Source organism: Ranitomeya variabilis, chromosome 5 (assembly GCF_051348905.1).
Source record: "Ranitomeya variabilis isolate aRanVar5 chromosome 5, aRanVar5.hap1, whole genome shotgun sequence".
Classification (NCBI taxonomy): domain Eukaryota; kingdom Metazoa; phylum Chordata; class Amphibia; order Anura; family Dendrobatidae; genus Ranitomeya; species Ranitomeya variabilis.
The window spans coordinates 301,408,983-301,426,113 of NC_135236.1; the positions used below are offsets into that span (position 1 = coordinate 301,408,983).

At 41.5% G+C, this 17,131-nt stretch overlaps 1 protein-coding gene across 4 annotated transcripts in view; it reads right to left on the reverse strand.

The window, feature by feature from the left end:
* Positions 1-17,131, reverse strand: part of SFMBT2 (Scm like with four mbt domains 2) — a 284,729-nt gene that overhangs the window by 86,861 nt on the left and 180,737 nt on the right. For all 4 annotated transcript variants that reach the window (XM_077264494.1, XM_077264491.1, XM_077264493.1 and 1 more), the window contains 4 exons: positions 14,813-15,059; positions 3,057-3,154; positions 2,451-2,552; positions 786-933 (listed from right to left, as the gene is read on the reverse strand). In XM_077264494.1, the coding sequence (XP_077120609.1) occupies positions 786-933; positions 2,451-2,552; positions 3,057-3,154; positions 14,813-15,059 (595 nt within the window). The remainder of the gene's footprint in view (positions 1-785; positions 934-2,450; positions 2,553-3,056; positions 3,155-14,812; positions 15,060-17,131) is intronic.

The following is a 17,131-nucleotide window of genomic DNA, read 5'->3' on the forward strand; positions in this document are numbered from 1 at the left end:
AAAGCGCATACGCTGGGGAGGTTCATAAGTCTGCAGCCATACTTATCGATTTGGACCAGACAACCCCTTAAACACATTAATCGTCCTTACATCTCCCAGTGTAATGTGATGATGTCACATTATCAGATTGTACCTTGCATAAGGGCAACAACAACACGTTCACATAATAATCTACTCCTTTAGGCTACGTTCACACATTCAATTTTTGGTCAGTATTTTACATCACTATTTGTAATCCAAAATACTGAACATGCGAACATGGCCTTAGGTTACGTTCCTATAATCAGTGACTTTTTGATGTTGCAAATTTTCTGGATAATTTCTGTACCAATTAATTACATTTAGGTTACTTGCAATTTTATTGCGTTTTTGTGTTTTTTTGATGTGTTCTGATTTAAATAAAACGGCTTTTTTTTGGAATTTTGTATTTTATTGATACAGTCATGTGTGGATTACATGCGGTTTTAGTGCATTTCCACGGAGCATATGCTTGTTTTTTTACTCCTCATTCAATTCTATGTAGAAAATCTACAAATAAAATAAACATTTCCCGCATTAGAAATTGACATGTTGTCCATTTCAAAAATGGTCAATTTATGTAGCATAGAAAAGCACAACACAGTGGCCATGAGATTTCTATAACTCCCATCCACTTTGTTGGAACTGTAAGACGCATCATTTTTTGCGCATGAAAAAACTCAGCATCAAACATACACCAACTACTCACTGTGGAAACTCGGCCTTAAAGTGCTTTTATGACATTTTTATATGACTGCATTACAGACCTTTTGGGGGTGTGAGATTAACCCCATTTATAAGACTCCATTGTATCGGGAGGAGGCCCAAGGAATCAGCGTGACAAAGCATCGGCATGTTTCTTGCTTCAGCTCTCAGATCATCAATAGTTACGAGGAAGTATACGTTGTTAAAAACCTGCAATATACAGCCAGATGGATTGTATTACTAAATGAGGCTCACTCGGACAGTGGTGTTATCTGCTTTATCATTGCTGACCAACATTTTATAGACCTCAACAAATTATGCAAGTGGGAAAAATACCTATAAAAATTGTAAAGATGAACTGAGTAGTGGGTAGCCTGTATGAATGGAATAAAGCTATAAAAAAGATGAATATACACTTAATGAGCATACAAAGAAATATCAATTAACAAGTAGGCAAGACTGTTTGTTGTTAGATTGAGAAGATGCTGCATTTTATTGATATTTATACTATTATTGCACAATCATAGATTAAAGAACGTTATTTTTGGACTACATTTACAATACATGGATATAGCCTTAATATGGCTCCATAAAAACACCGAGTTGTAAGCAGCGATAAGAGCCTTGTGTAACTCACACGCTACGGATTTAATACAGATTTCTTTTCTAGGATTCTATATGAGTTACACAATTTGTGGCAAGCTCCATGGAATAACAAGAATGTCTTCTACATAAGAATACCCCCATGTAGCAGCACAGCACGGAGCACCATATTACCGTCTACACTGATTTAAGATGCAAAAATTAATATCAGTGCATATTATCCAAAGTTGTAAAAACCCAAAAAACAAATAACTTCTCCATTAATTAAACACTATTAATTCCAATCCTCCAAAGCTAAAGACTCAAAAATAATTCTAGTGCTTGCTCATAATAAACATTGTGATTTCCTCAACTCATGAAGACAATATGTGCTAATGCATCCTACTAGGAGGACAGTGTTTATAGGGTTTATTCAGGAATTTATTTTTAGTATGTGCATAAAAAACAGCAGGCAGGTAGTTGCTAACTACCCAACTGTTCTACCCAGTGCCGGTACAGAGCAGGACTTGACCACTCCTGCCAGCGATTCAGCTGCTCAACGTCAACAGAGCAGCACATTCTTTTTTGCCCTGCTCTGTTGATGGACAATGACTGTTAGGCCACGTTCACACATTCAGTATTTGGTCATAATTTTACCTCAGTATTTAAAAGACAAAGTTCACCCACTCCTGGTTTTGGTGTGTAAATACTGATGGAAATTACTGACCAAAAAGTGAACGTGTGAATGTGGCCTTAAGCAACGGGAAGCCGGCTGTTAATTAGCATTATGTCGACAGTCATGTTCCATCAACAGGGCAGAGCAGAAAAGATATTGCTGCTCAATCGATGTGACATCAGGGGAAGCCACTGAATTTCCGGCAGGAGCGGTTTATTACCCCTAGCATTCTGGGAACAACAAGTAGGTAGATAGCACTAAAAATAGTCTTGGATAAACTCTTTAGATGAATTCAAGGCTTTCTCCAGGAACATCAGAAGTGTATATGAATAAATTTACATTCTAAATTTCAGCATGTTTGTAAATATTGAGACGTCCTTATGATCACTCTGTAGTACCAAGGCTGGATTGAGATCATACAGATTCCTTAGAATTACTTTAGTCATTATTAACCAAGAATGTTACTCACCTTACAGATAGTTGCAGGACGAATATGAGAGGGCTCAGTTGGGTCTACGGCCTCCACCTTCATCCCAGCAGTGAATGAATGGGGCCTTAGGTCAGCATGATCCTTCATAAAGGAAGATTATATTCATAAATAGTATCGATTGCAACCTTTCAGCATTCCTTCAGAGCAAACATCCAAGAGATACAATGATGACATTGCAAAAATGTAACAATTCTGTTCAATAAGTATGCATCTTCTCATTTTCTGTGGCAATTTAGTAGTTAAGAATGGGTTTTCCCGTAATGGATAACCCTTTGAAACAGTTGAGATTGGAGACATGGGTCACTATTTGCACTATGTAAATGTATTTTGATGATGTACAATACAAAATTATATTGTGATACTGTATTAGCCAATAAAACAATGTACATACTTTTATGCCCAAAAAAGACATATTCTAGGAGTGATACTTTTATTGGCTAATCGGAAAAAAAAATTCTAGTTAGTCAATAAATGTATAACTCTTAGAATATTTTTGTCTGTTTTTGGGCATTAAAGTATTTACATTGAGTGTATATATTTTTTAAAAAATCATCTTACAGTCTTGTAACCCAAGCTATATCTTACCTTGAACACTTCGAGTGGGAGAGGACTTCTTGCAGCATCTACTAGAGCCTTTTCTAGAGCACTTTTCCATTCAGACATGCTCTTGAGTGGACAAAGATCTAGAGTATTACAAATACATAAATATGCGATACACCTTAGATAATGAGTGCTGAGATAGTCTCACATTGAACATGCTTGATCATATATGGTTTTAGCTACTTTATTCATATTTCTAGGTATTATTTCAGAAAGGGTTGTTTCACAATGACTGCTCAGTGCTCACTTTAGATGGAAACCAGTGAAAAAAATGAAGTGTTTCTCAGCGCTGTCTCATGTAAAACTAAGTCTTCCTCTGTTCAACAGCTAAAACACAAAGCTTTATTGGTCCAATTAAAACCCCAAATAAAATCAGTTGCTTTGTTATTAAATTTTATATAAACAAATACGTTTTCGATCCTCTAACAGAATCTTAACCCTAGACCGCGGCGCTTACGTTTTTGCTATTATCTGCAAAATTACTTTAGTCAGAATTTTGAAACTCTAGGTATTCCGCAAGTATGTCGTTGTTGGTAATATCCAGTTGTTCATATAACTTTTTTTGATAGGCATTTTGGTATAACAATGCTTTTTTCGGGAAAACCACATCTGTACAGAACGTGGGCCTTTTAGGCCCCTGCTATTTTTATCATGTACTCAGAAGGGTTTGTGTCTCCAGTTACTTTATTTGTACTCAGTAATGCTGGTGAAGGGGCCAGGGGGTGGATCATGCCATGTGAGGATGTCATATGATTTTGGGAGGGAGTGATAAGGCCATGACATCATCTCAGGTTCTTCTGAACACAGTAATGAGCTGGGTAGAGAGTAATGAGGACAGTATACACTGTGAGCTAAATGCTGAAGGACCTGTGATCATATGATGTTGGGAGGAAGTCTGACTCATTTTCAGTCTCTTTATTTCTATAAGAAGCTTGCAAAGGGTAGAGCTTGTGAGCCACAAAAATCCAGAGAATTGTACACCACCTAAAAGAAAGTATAAAAGATAAGAGCTGCTCCTGGGCCAGGAGAAGAAAAATAAAAGCATTGTTTCATTTGTCCAAGAAATTTAGATAGGAAAACTGAGCGATATTGTACAACTTGTGGGGAAAATGTCTGCAAAGAACATTCTTCAGAAAAGATAACATCTGAAAATTGTTTGGAAGACCAATAAAATTGAAAAGAAAAGTTAGAAAAGAAATGTAGCTGCAGCTAGTTTACTCTAGATTTATATACCTTTGGGTGTTTTTCATATCTTTGTTTGAAATTTGGAAAAAAAAATGTTTTTTGGTGTTTTCTGCAAAAAATTATAATTTAAATGTTGTGCATTATTCATATCTTATTTTGCAATTTTGAAATAAACTTGGAAAAGTTATTTATGTGAGTTTCTCCATATGATTTGCACTAAAAGGCCCCCGTTACGTAAAAGTGTAGATTTGTGACGTTACACATTCTAGGGTTAATGAGAGTATAGACGTATGTTTTACATGAGACTGCACCGAAAAACTCTCCATTTATTTCACGGGTTTCCATAAAGACGAATGATTCTGCTGATGATCCAGCAAGGAGATGGCAGTAGTCTCATTACTGCTATGTTCTATCGCACCCCTCACAAGGTGAGCACATTGGAAATAAATATTAATCAAAATATAACACTTTAAAACAAATGTAAGACATTTGAAAATTTTTACTGATATGTCTTCCAATCTACAATGACCACAGAGAATATTTATGTAAAATCCAACATAATTTCACCTGGATTAAATTTATGTTGCAATTTCCCAAAAGTAAAGAATGTCTTATATCTCAATATCTGCCTAGACATTGCAATTGATAATTGCCCTGCATTGTTTTTAAAGCAACTTCACGAGACTATTTTACAGGAATTACTAGGAAATCAACTGGCTGAAAATCTACAAACCTTGATGTGTAATCTTTTGAAGCAGTAGTCACACTAGATGACCTACTAACCAGCGAGAGCCTAAATGTACAGCCATGTACTGTATAACGGAATGAGTATATACAAAGATGACCTGTTTCCTGACCTAAACCACTAACAGCAGACCACTGGTTTCTGAGAAAACATAGGAACAAACTTAACACCATAAAAAGTAGATCAGCTAATTTACGTGTTCTGTTTTTGGGTCAATGATAGGAAACTATCAGATAGGTAACTACAGATAGGTACTGTGTATGGAGGATTTACCGTATTTAAGGAAAATCAGATCATTTAGGACAACAATACTGCGTGAATACAAACTGTTAAACATGTAAATTCACATAATATCTAAGGCATTTAAAAAGGGTCAACTTAAAGGGGTTGTCCCTCCTTAGCATACAAGTCTGCAGTCTGCCTATGCATTGCGCAGCGTGAGGATTCATGACCACAAATATGCTATTTGCATGCTTCCGGCCACATTCTGACTAGACACATTCGGCCTCACTCAGTAAACTTGCATGAATGTGATCGCATGTAAGCAAATCACATACTTGCAGCCATGTGACTGCAATGCACATACTGTGAGGATTCACAAGTCTGCAGGACATAGAGTGACTATGTTTGAACCCGAATGCCAGACAACCACTTGGCCAATGTAGTCAGTACATCTTATATTACATAATTCAAATCTATAAATTTAATTATACTTCCACATGTATTTCAGGTGACAGTTGCAGCGCCCCAGAGACCTGGTCGTTGCAGTAACATCGCTCCGCCGCTAAGGGGAGTGATGGTACGTCTGATGGCACTGAAGGAGTTCACCTGACCAGGTATCACAGACACCAATACACTTCACAGTCTGGCCTCCAGGGGGAGCAAAGGGCACTATGTATTAGGCCACTCCTCACAGTCTGGTAAAACTGGGGGTTAGATAGAAAGTTAGACAGAAAGCTGACTGGGTTGAAACCAGGCAACATCATGTGGCAGAGGGTGTTGCAGGGGAAGATTCAGGGGGGTCCCTGTCAGGGGTGGGATCCTGACAGAGGCCTAGCGAACAGAAAGAACGTTACGGGACCGCGCCTGCACTTCATTGCGGCGGTACCCCAAGAAAGGACAAGAAGCGAGGTTTATTGTGAAGAGTGAGAAACGAGATCAAAGCAACAAGGAGAAAACACCAGTAGGAGTCGTGCTGTAAGATCGAGGCAACATCCTACTGAGGCGAGTAGCCAGTGGCCGGAAACGCTGAGGAAGTACTCCAAGCCTTACTTCAAACCAACGGCAGGGCAGTCAGTTATAGGCGGGCTGTCTCACCTAAATCACCTAAGCAGACATAGGGGGCAACAGTGGGAGAGGGGCGACTCTAGGGTCCCGGAAGAACTCCAGGCCTACCCGTCATACGGGTGCGTCCTAGCCATATCATCTGGGGGACGGAGAAGAACATCAGAATCAGTTGTGCGGGAACATCAGAAACAGACACAACAGTTGTGAGGACTATCCCGTGGTGCTCAGCAGGGAAGGACTAAAACACACAAGCGCTAGAAGGAAGGCACAGATTTCCACCTGCAAAGGGAGCTCTGGAGGTGCCATCGGACTGGCCGGTCTCAGACAGCCCTGTTAACCGTACTCTGGATTGAGGATCCTGAAGCCTTCAGTAAAGAGGTAAAGAGACTGCAACCCTGTGTCCTCGTTATTCATCGCTCCCTGCACCACACATCATCACTCTCAACTTTTACTGGACGCCCCTTAGCAGGGTCACGGACCGGGTCTAGCCACCGTGACAATCCCAGAACCGAGACAGAGAGGCCCGGTACCGGGTACCCCACGGCCCTGCGACGGTGGGGGCGCTCCACAGTCATGAAAAGCATTCTCTCTGTATTCACAGTTATTTATTATACTATAAAACCTTGTAATAAACTAGTATGCGTGTTCATAGCATTAATGTGACTTTAGAGACTACATAGTCATTGGCTAAACTAGAAAACAGTTATGGATATGTGTATGAATGTCCTGCAGACAAGATTTATACCGATGCATGTTATGCAGTGGATGTTTGCTTTAGACCAGAAAGCCATGGTTTATGGATATGTGTATGAAGGTTGTTGAGGAGAGCCATAAGATCAAATACTTAATTAACCTCAACACATAAGGTAATTGAGGAAAGCAACCTATAACATGTATTGTTTAACCTTACATAAGTTTTCCTCAGACAAAGTAAGACACTTAAGATGGCTGCCATCTCCTATACCAGAGCCATGCGGTCTGATGAACAATGAAGACACTGAAGATGGCTGCCATTTCCTGTTTTAGCAGACCATGCGGTCTGGTATCCAAGACGACGCCCACACTGATGACCTCATGGATCCACCCACAGCGACGCCCACTCTGATGACCTCACGGACCAACCCACCTTGATGACCTCATGGATCCGCCCATGGACTTGCTCATGCCCAACCCACTAACCAATGGAATACATCCGATCACTCCCATTTTAGAGCTAACCGAGCCCCCTTACAGGAGATATATAACATTGTGTTTGACTAATAAATTCCTTCTTGGAGCTGAGCCACACTTTGATCAAGGAGAGTTACAGCTGACTGTGTCTGGTGTATTTCTTTAGTGCACATGATCAATATCCATTAGACCAGGAGTAGGCAACTAGAGAATTGAACATTTATATTAATTGTTCAACCCTAATATTTGGCCGCCCAATGGGGGGCCAGCAGAGGAAGAGCCCTGAACCCTGTAAAACCGGCGAGTGGAACGGCTGGATGCACTGAGTACCCCGAATCTGGAGACTGATCACCTCTTTAACAGAACACGGTAAGTCTGCTGATTTTTATAATCTGTAGTCTTTACCTGTGTCTTTCGGGGTATCCTGTGCAGATTGCCTGACCGTGTCCGGTTTTCTTGGTATCTGTAAGACGGCAGAAAGGGTATCTCCGCTGCTGGTCATTTAATTGCAAGAACCGTCACGTTTTAGTTGCCTACTGCCTGTTACATGTTGTGGAGAGGGGAGATGACAAATAGAAGTGTTTACAGAGGGCTACAGGCAAGTGATAAAACAGGAAAAACAGGGTATGTACTGGTAGTTAAAGAAAAGCATTGTGTTTGGAACAAAGCAGGTTACTAGGAAAGAATAAACAGGTTTGTTTACAGAAAGAAAAGCATGTGGTAGGACGAGAAAAACAGGTTTTGTTTTTAAAGAAGGAAAGAAAGCAAGTGTAGGAAAAAATAATAATAATTTTTGTCTGTGGTATACGGTTGTCGCCTGTGATAAGATTTTCAGTTCTGTACATGAGGACTAGGACCTGGAGTAATTGACTCGGCCTAGGGGGACCCGGTAAATCTTGGAGCAATTGGCTCAGTTCGGGCATAAGAAATTGTGTAGCGGCTCATTGAAACTTGGAGCAATTGGCTCAGTTTGGGCCAATTAAATTTATAGTTTTTCTTTTTTTGCCCCGTGACATCGAGTAATTGACTCTGCACGGGGACCGGTAAGTTAGGGAGCAATTTGACAAAGTAGGGAATAATTGGTTTGTAAAGTACGGAGCACGGAAGTCAGACAGGGACCACGTGACAAGAAGCAATAGGAACTGGGTACTGCAGACTCAGTTCCCTTTAGAATCTCAGGTTTGAGTCATCTCCCCCGTCTTATTGTTTGTTTGGTGTTTGTTATCTTGATAGATAGATATATATACTGTGTATCTATAGAAAGATGGAGAAAGTAATGCAGTTCTGCCGAATGGGCACTAAGCCAAATTCAGATGGCAAGTTACACTCATGCACATTAGTGGAAGTTGTGTGGAATGCCAGAAGGGGGAAGGTTACAGCCCCTGGAGTGGAAGCTTGTCTTGAAAGAAAGAAAAGGTATCCTAGAAGATAATGGATTGTTGTCTATTGCTAGGGCAGGAGAAAGAGTCTCTGAAAGTCTATATAAAATAAATAAATAAATAAAAATTGGAAATTGGGTAGAAGAGAAAAGGAATAGAAAGAATAGAGTTTTGACTTATGTGTATTACAAAATATATCCTGTGAGCGGCCACCACCGTATAATGGTGGCCCAGAGCAATGTGTTAAATGTAATAGCAGCCAAAATGGTGGCCCAGAGCCATGTGGTAAATGTAATGGCGGCCATTTGTTAATGGCGAATGTGTTAAATGTGATAGCAGCCAAAATGGTGGCCCAGAGCCATGTGGTAAATGTAATGGCAGCCATTTGTTAATGGCGAATGTGTTAAATGTGATAGCAGCCAAAATGGTGGCCCAGAGCCATGTGGTAAATGTAATGGCGGCCATTTGTTAATGGCGAATGTGTTAAATGTGATAGCAGCCAAAATGGTGGCCCAGAGCCATGTGGTAAATGTAATGGTCGCCATTTTGTTAATGGCCAATGTGTTAAATGTGATAGCAGCCAAAATGGTGGCTCAGAGCCATGTGGTAAATGTAATGGTCGCCATTTTGTTAATGGCCAATGTGTTAAATGTGATAGCAGCCAAAATGGTGGCTCAGAGCCATGTGGTAAATGTAATGGTCGCCATTTTGTTAATGGCCAATGTGTTAAATGTAATAGCAGCCAAAATGGTGGCTCAGAGCCATGTGGTAAATGTAATGGTCGCCATTTTGTTAATGGCCAATGTGTTAAATGTAATAGCAGCCAAAATGATGGCCCAGAGCCAGGTGCTAAATGTAATGGCGGCCATTTTGTTGGTGGTAAATATAGTTCTGACGGCAGCCATTTTGTTGGTGGTAAATACAATTCTGACGGCAGCCATTTTGTTGGTGGTAAATACAATTCTGACGGCAGCCATTTTGTTGGTGGTAAATATAGTTCTGACGGCAGCCATCTTGTTGGTGGTAAATACAATTCTGACGGCAGCCATTTTGTTGGTGGTAAATACAATTCTGACGGCAGCCATTCTGTTGGTGGTAAATACAATTCTGACGGCAGCCATTTTGTTGGTAGTAAATACAATTCTGACGGCAGCCATTTTGTTGGTGGTAAATACAATTCTGACGGCAGCCATGTTGTGGATGGCGAATGTGCTGGTTCTGGTGGTGAATATCTCAGACTAAGGCTACACACCACTTCGCTAAATCCTTGTTACCCAGTAATGACCACTGATGGCCAATACTATATTCCTTCAGGAAATAAAAGGCTTTACCCATGTTTCCTATCTCAGTGTTTCCAATGGGGCACCAACCCTTTCCCCTATCACTCCTGTTGTGAATCCAGCAGTCCTCCCACCTGGATCGTCCCCAGCACCTACCCTTTCTACTGTCACTTCCACTGCCAATTTAGCCGCACACCCACATGAGATGCTCCAAGCAGCGGCCTCTCCTCCCAATGCTTCCACAACAGCACTCTCACGCAGCCTACATAACCCTATGCCCAGTATCTCACAGGCTGTCTCGCAGCCAAGCGCACACCTGTATGGGACATTGGCGACTGTAACAAGGGGGGCTCAATCTGGGAGGGGGATACCAATAGCACAGGAAGCACAAAGGGGAGGGAATGTTGGCAACCTATTTTTGAAAAAGAACTTCCTGAGGGACCCTTGTTAGTGGTGGGAAAGGGTGATATAACAACAATGGAGACAGACGCTATTGTTAATGCTGCCAATTCTCGGTTAGAGCACAATGGAGGTGTAGCTAGAGCTATAGTGGAAGCAGGAGGGGCGACTATTCAAGCTGACAGTCATATCATTGTTGAGTCACGTGGTCAGATAGCTGTTGGGGACATAGCGGTGACTAAAGCTGGCAATCTTCCATGTAGAATGATCATACATGCTGTGACCCCTACTTATGACCCTATTCATCCAGACGTTAGTGCTCAACAACTTCGTGCAGCAATAACTCGCATTTTAGAGTATGCAAATATTAGTGAGCACATTGAGACCTTGACAATTCCCGCCATTGGTGTTGGCATTTTCGGTTTCCCTGTTCATGCATGTACAAGGGAAATTGTTGAAATTATAATAAACAAGTGTAGCCCCCCAAGCATTTGCTGCCTCTCTGAAATCAGGCTAATTAGTAATGAGGACAGGACTGTTAAAGCTTTTAAGACTGCCTGCATCACCTGGAGCCCATACCATGATACTGGAGCTGCCCAAATAGAGCCCTTCATTCCAGGACTGTTACCTCCTCCGGCTCCTCATACACAAGGGACTACATCTGCACTCACGGTGCCATCTCTACTCCCGCTTCAGGTGCCACCGCCAACAGTGCCAATGCTCATGTCTGAGGAGCCCACCATCTATGTCAAGTTTACACCCCAGCAAGCTGCTACTCTGTTGAACCAAGTTCTAGATCCAGAAAAACAGCCAATGCCTTTCTACAGGAGCATGACGAGACATGGGACTCTGGTGTTGAGTTCTGCCAAGAACCTAAGACAAGGGCCTCGGATGAGTTGGCTGACCTATCAATTATTATTGTTGCCAAAGGTTTCCAGATGCCTCAAAGCTGATGCAGCCATTGTACGATGACCTCAAGACGTCAGCGTTTCCACTATGTACTAAATCCGTGGAAGCTTTCTACGCTCTTAAACAGGCCATACAGTCTGCACCAGCTCTTGGAATCCCAAATTATCAACTACCTTTTTACTTGTTTGTCAGTGAAGTAGCAGGACATGCTTCCGGAGTCCTAGCACAAAAACATGGGGGAAGAACAAGACCAATCGGCTACTACTCTGCCCGCCTGGACTCTGTGTCTCAAGCTTCCCCGACTTGCCTCAGAGCTGTTCATGCTGCACATATGCTTCTGGACAAAACTTCTGATATCATCTGAGGACATCCAGTTCTCTTAATGGCTCCACACGACATAATTGCTTTGTTGGAACCTAAACATCTGTTGGTGCAGCATCATATGAGACTCCAATGTTCGCTCTTGGTTCCGGATAATGTCACTCTTGTCCGCTGCAGCATCTTCAAACTGTCCACGCTGCTTCCTCTTTCCAGGGGGGATGTGGATGATACTGATGCTCTCGGAGAAGATGCCTCTACACACTCAGAGGATCATGACTGTCTCGAACAAATGCATGAAGAAGTAGCCTCCCAGAAAAGCGTGTCTGAAGACCCACTCCCACATGCTGACCTGACGTTCTTCACTGATGGTTCCAGATTTGCAGATGAAACAGGAAGATTCCATACGGGATATGCCGTGGTTACACATGACCAGGTCATCTCAGCTGGATCGCTACCACCGCACATGTCTGCACAAGAAGCGGAACTTAAAGCTTTGACGTTGGCTTGTCAGGAAGCGACGGAGAAGGTGGTCAACATCTACACGGATTCAAGATACGCTTTTGGAGTGGCTCATGACTTCGGCAGTATCTGGGCAGCCAGAGGATACCTAACGTCCAGTGGAACTCCTGTAAAACATGCTGCTACCATGCAAGAACTTGTGGTCGCTCTAGATCTACCTTTGGAGGTTGCAGTAATCAAGATCAAAGCTCACGGGAGATTGGATTCTCCAGAAGCAAGGGGGAACTTCTTTGCTGACAAAACAGAAAAAACCTATGCTGTGGATCCATTTAGGAAAGAGAAAGCAGCGGTGTACGTGTCACAAGACACTGAAGAAGGGACTAAAGCCTCTCTTATGAGGATTATCCATCTACATCAAGACAAGACATCAGATGATGAAAATAAGTCATGGCAAGAAGGAGGAGCTAAAAAAGGATGAAGATGGAGTCTGGAGGGTGAACACAAAGGTCTACCCCGTAATCTGTACCCCTCAGCGACAGAATGGGCACACGGTATCACCCACAGAGGCAAGAATCGGATGAATGACCTGATTGGAAGATTTATATGGCACCTGGGATCTCTACTGTCACGCAAAATTATTTCAAGTCCTGCCTTGTGTGTGCAACATGCAATCCAGCACCGCCTCAGAAAGTTACTCAGAAACATTTGGCTAAACCACTTTATCCCTTTCAGATTGACCACATTCGAATGCCAAAAGTAGGGAAGTACGAGTATGTACTGGTAGTGACTGACATGTTCTCAGGATGGCCCGAAGCCTAGCCAGTAACCAACATGACTACCAGAGTGACTGTTAAGAGACTGATGCATGAAGTAGTAAGCAGATATGGGGTCCCAGAGGTAATTGAGAGTGACCAAGGACCTGCGTTTACTGCAGCACTGACTAAGGAACTATGGACACTGGTGGGAGCTGATTTGGGTTTACATACTCCATATCACCTACATAGCAGTGGGAAAATAGAAACACTGAATGGCACCTTCAAAAATAAAATACTGAAAGCCAGTTAGGAGGTCAGACTTGGACAGACATTTTGCACGTTGCCTTATACTCAGTCAGAAACACTCCAAGGGGTCCCACTAAACTCACACCATACGAGATTCTTTTTGGGGGGCCTCCAAGATTGGGTCAATATTTTCCACAACAGCTAGCCTTGGGAAGTGATACTCTTGTAAATTCTGTAATTGTTGTTAATTGTTGTTACTAAAGAACTGTCAGTAACACATGTACGAGTTTTATCATCCATTCCAGGTCCAGATTCCAGTTAAGGTACCCATACTTTCTAACCTGGTGACTACATGCTGGTAAAGAAGTTCATCAGAAAGACATCCCTGGAGTCGAGATTTGAGGGCCCCTACCAAGTGCTCCTGACTCCTCATACTTCAGTCAGGGTTGCTGAGCGCCTCCTGGATCCATCTCTCACATTATAAACTTGTTAGACAGTTAGGGACAGAGTAGGATCTGACCTGCTTGTCAAAGTCCAGCTACAAAGGGAGGTTTTCCACAAGGGAAAACTTGTCTCAAACTGGTGAAAACTCCAATTCCCCCTCCCGGGCAAGACGGTCAGATCTAGGATGTGTACATCAGGGTTAGTCGCATGTGTATTTTACTCTAAGTAATCATGGAGATGGGAGATTGGAGAGTAATAGATCCAGCAGGTTGGGAAGTCCCGAGGACACTGGTAACACGCTCCGATATACCTCCGCAGTATACCCATAATCGGTCACACATTTTCTGGTGTCTATAGCATCCGTATTGTCATGAAGCCTCTGATGTCATAATAACACTTAACATCGGTGGGTTAGGGAACCACAGTGGGATCAAGATAAAAGAAAAGGTTAATAAAGTATTTAGGGGGGACTGTTGAGGAGAGCCATAAGATCAAATACTTAATTAACCTCAACACATAAGGTAATTGAGGAAAGCAACCTATAACATGTATTGTTTAACCTTACATAAGTTTTCCTCAGACAAAGTAAGACACTTAAGATGGCTGCCATCTCCTATACCAGAGCCATGCGGTCTGATGAACAATGAAGACACTGAAGATGGCTGCCATTTCCTGTTTTAGCAGACCATGCGGTCTGGTATCCAAGACGACGCCCACACTGATGACCTCATGGATCCACCCACAGCGACGCCCACTCTGATGACCTCACGGACCAACCCACCTTGATGACCTCATGGATCCGCCCATGGACTTGCTCATGCCCAACCCACTAACCAATGGAATACATCCGATCACTCCCATTTTAGAGCTAACCGAGCCCCCTTACAGGAGATATATAACATTGTGTTTGACTAATAAATTCCTTCTTGGAGCTGAGCCACACTTTGATCAAGGAGAGTTACAGCTGACTGTGTCTGGTGTATTTCTTTAGTGCACATGATCAATATCCATTAGGCCAGGAGTAGGCAACTAGAGAATTGAACATTTATATTAATTGTTCAACCCTAATAAGGTCCTACAGACAAGATTTATACCCATGCATCTATGCAGTGGATGTTTGCTTTACACCATGACAACACAACAGCAACTTGTTAAGACATACCTAAAGGTGGTTCCATTCTGCACTGATTTTCTTGACACCAACCAACAGGTCGAAGTCTACAGTCCAAGTAAAACAACCACTGATCACAAGAATCGGATTCTTCTAAGCCAACGTAGCGCAATCGTAATCTTCCTCCAACATTTTCTAACACACTTACGATCCAGTACTGGAATGGATTATGTGAGTCTCGTAGCTCTATGAGTGAATCAACTGTAATGAGGTCTACAGGAGCTTTTCCACGAAGAGGCTATAGAAAGAGAAAGAAATTGTGGTTTCAACATAAAAATTCTTAACATATACTGTATGTAAAATAGTATGTAAAATAGTACAGTAATATAAAGCAAGAGCAGACTAAAATGGGAATGGGCGACTGTGCAAGAATAGTATGTGGGCGTTTTGGAGTCTTGAAGCTCATCATAATGCTCCTTATGCCTCGCTTTGCAGGTGGGTGTGCCCATTACCTCTTGGGCACCTGTGAATCTGCACCAATGGTAGGTCTGCCCCGATATACAGTATAATAAATTATATATATGTAATAATTGAGAGACAGGCTGTAGACTAGTTTTTTGTACATTCACTTTATCATCTCATTTGCATGCAAAATAACCATATAATTGGAAAAATCAATAACTTTAATCTAATTTTTACCTACTGTATTCTCCCACACCATTATTAAGAGTCTGAATTCTAATGGTCATGTTCATTCTACATAGGGCACTTAATTTTTTTGCAGGCATTAAGGCCCTAAAGCAAATATGATAAAATCTATTAAACCCGTTAATTATGGTGGAATTGGCCAACCATCTAATGTGTATGAAGGCCTCCAGACCCTCCATTACTTCATCTGTCGGCAAAGAGTAAGGGGCTGATAAGGATTGGGCGGTAAGAATTTAATCCCCCTATTCTTTTGTTCTGCAGGATGAACCTGACAGCCGATTACTGCGCTCTCTCAAAACAGAGCAACTGAATGGTCGGCCAAGGTAATTGGTTGTATGGAGGAATTTTGAAATAAATAGCTGTAAGACGAATGAAGGTTTGGCCATCACTTATCTTTAGAGTCTATTGACATCTACTGTTCACCTGAACAGCCCATCTATTCCCCAATATCCCCAATTAGGAGAAACAAGGGCTGGAAAAGGAAGGTGTCTGTGCAGACACCCAATAGCAGAAGTGTCTGGTCATATTATTTTACCTACTGAAATAATACGCATCTTTGGTGGGATACTGAGGCAATTGGGGTAGTCTTATAGGTCTACATCAATCTTATTAATATGTACATCTGTGTCATTGTATAAATATATTTTTGCTGGTTTCCCAGATTGTGAAGAGCATGTCGGCTGTATATAAGGACAAGTAGTAAAGATGCTGGAATCACGAACCATAAGGTGATGTGTTGCTAAATTAGAGATCCTCTTTACTTCTAGTGTGATATTTATAAGCAATATATATATATATACACAATGCAATTGTTTTCATTTTATGTAGTAAAAATATCCTTTAACAACTGTTTTAATTCATTTTGACAATAACTGCATGTACAGCTCTTTGTTAAGGGGATAATGCAGTGGAAATAGACTAAAACCTATTCAGCAATGTACGGCGAGCGTCTTAGTAACAGTCATTCATTGTGCTCTGATGACCCCTTTTAACACACTTTACAAGCATACCCTGAAAACCAATTCTAGAAGAGTTCACAGATCCCGCAATTGGTTTCCGTGACAACGCCCGTCCTGCGGCTCGTTACAGTAGCTCTTAACTAACTCTGTTTTCCTTATTCTCTTTTAATGAAGCATTATATTATCTTATTACACAAGATCCATTTCAAGAGTAAACACAATTTTTAGAGTCATATGAGTCATTTGATTAGAAATTACGCTGAAGCCGGGAATTTCTGCATTGTATAAATAACTTGTGTGAATTTCCCAGGACCTATTTTTTTGTGCTTTTGCTTGTTTCTTCAACCTAAAGTTTATCTCCACCCAATGCCTAAACCTTTAACTCGCTACATATATATCTTCATAAGTACATCTCACACACGATATGAGAATGGTTTCTATAGGAGACTATGCTTATTAGATCACTAACATATTAAGAAATATCTCAAAAATGTTTGCCATGTCATAGTGACTTTAAGAAGTTTGGACTAGTAGGGGTCTTGGTGCTGAGACCTTCAGCAACCTCTGAGCACTGGGCCCCTTTGCTCTTGATGGTTCCTGTTTGAGAAGAGCTGATCAAGCTGTGCATGAATTTATACAAACTGAAGAACCCTATAACTTATAGGCTAGGAGCTGATGCTGGCTGGTATATTAATTAATAATA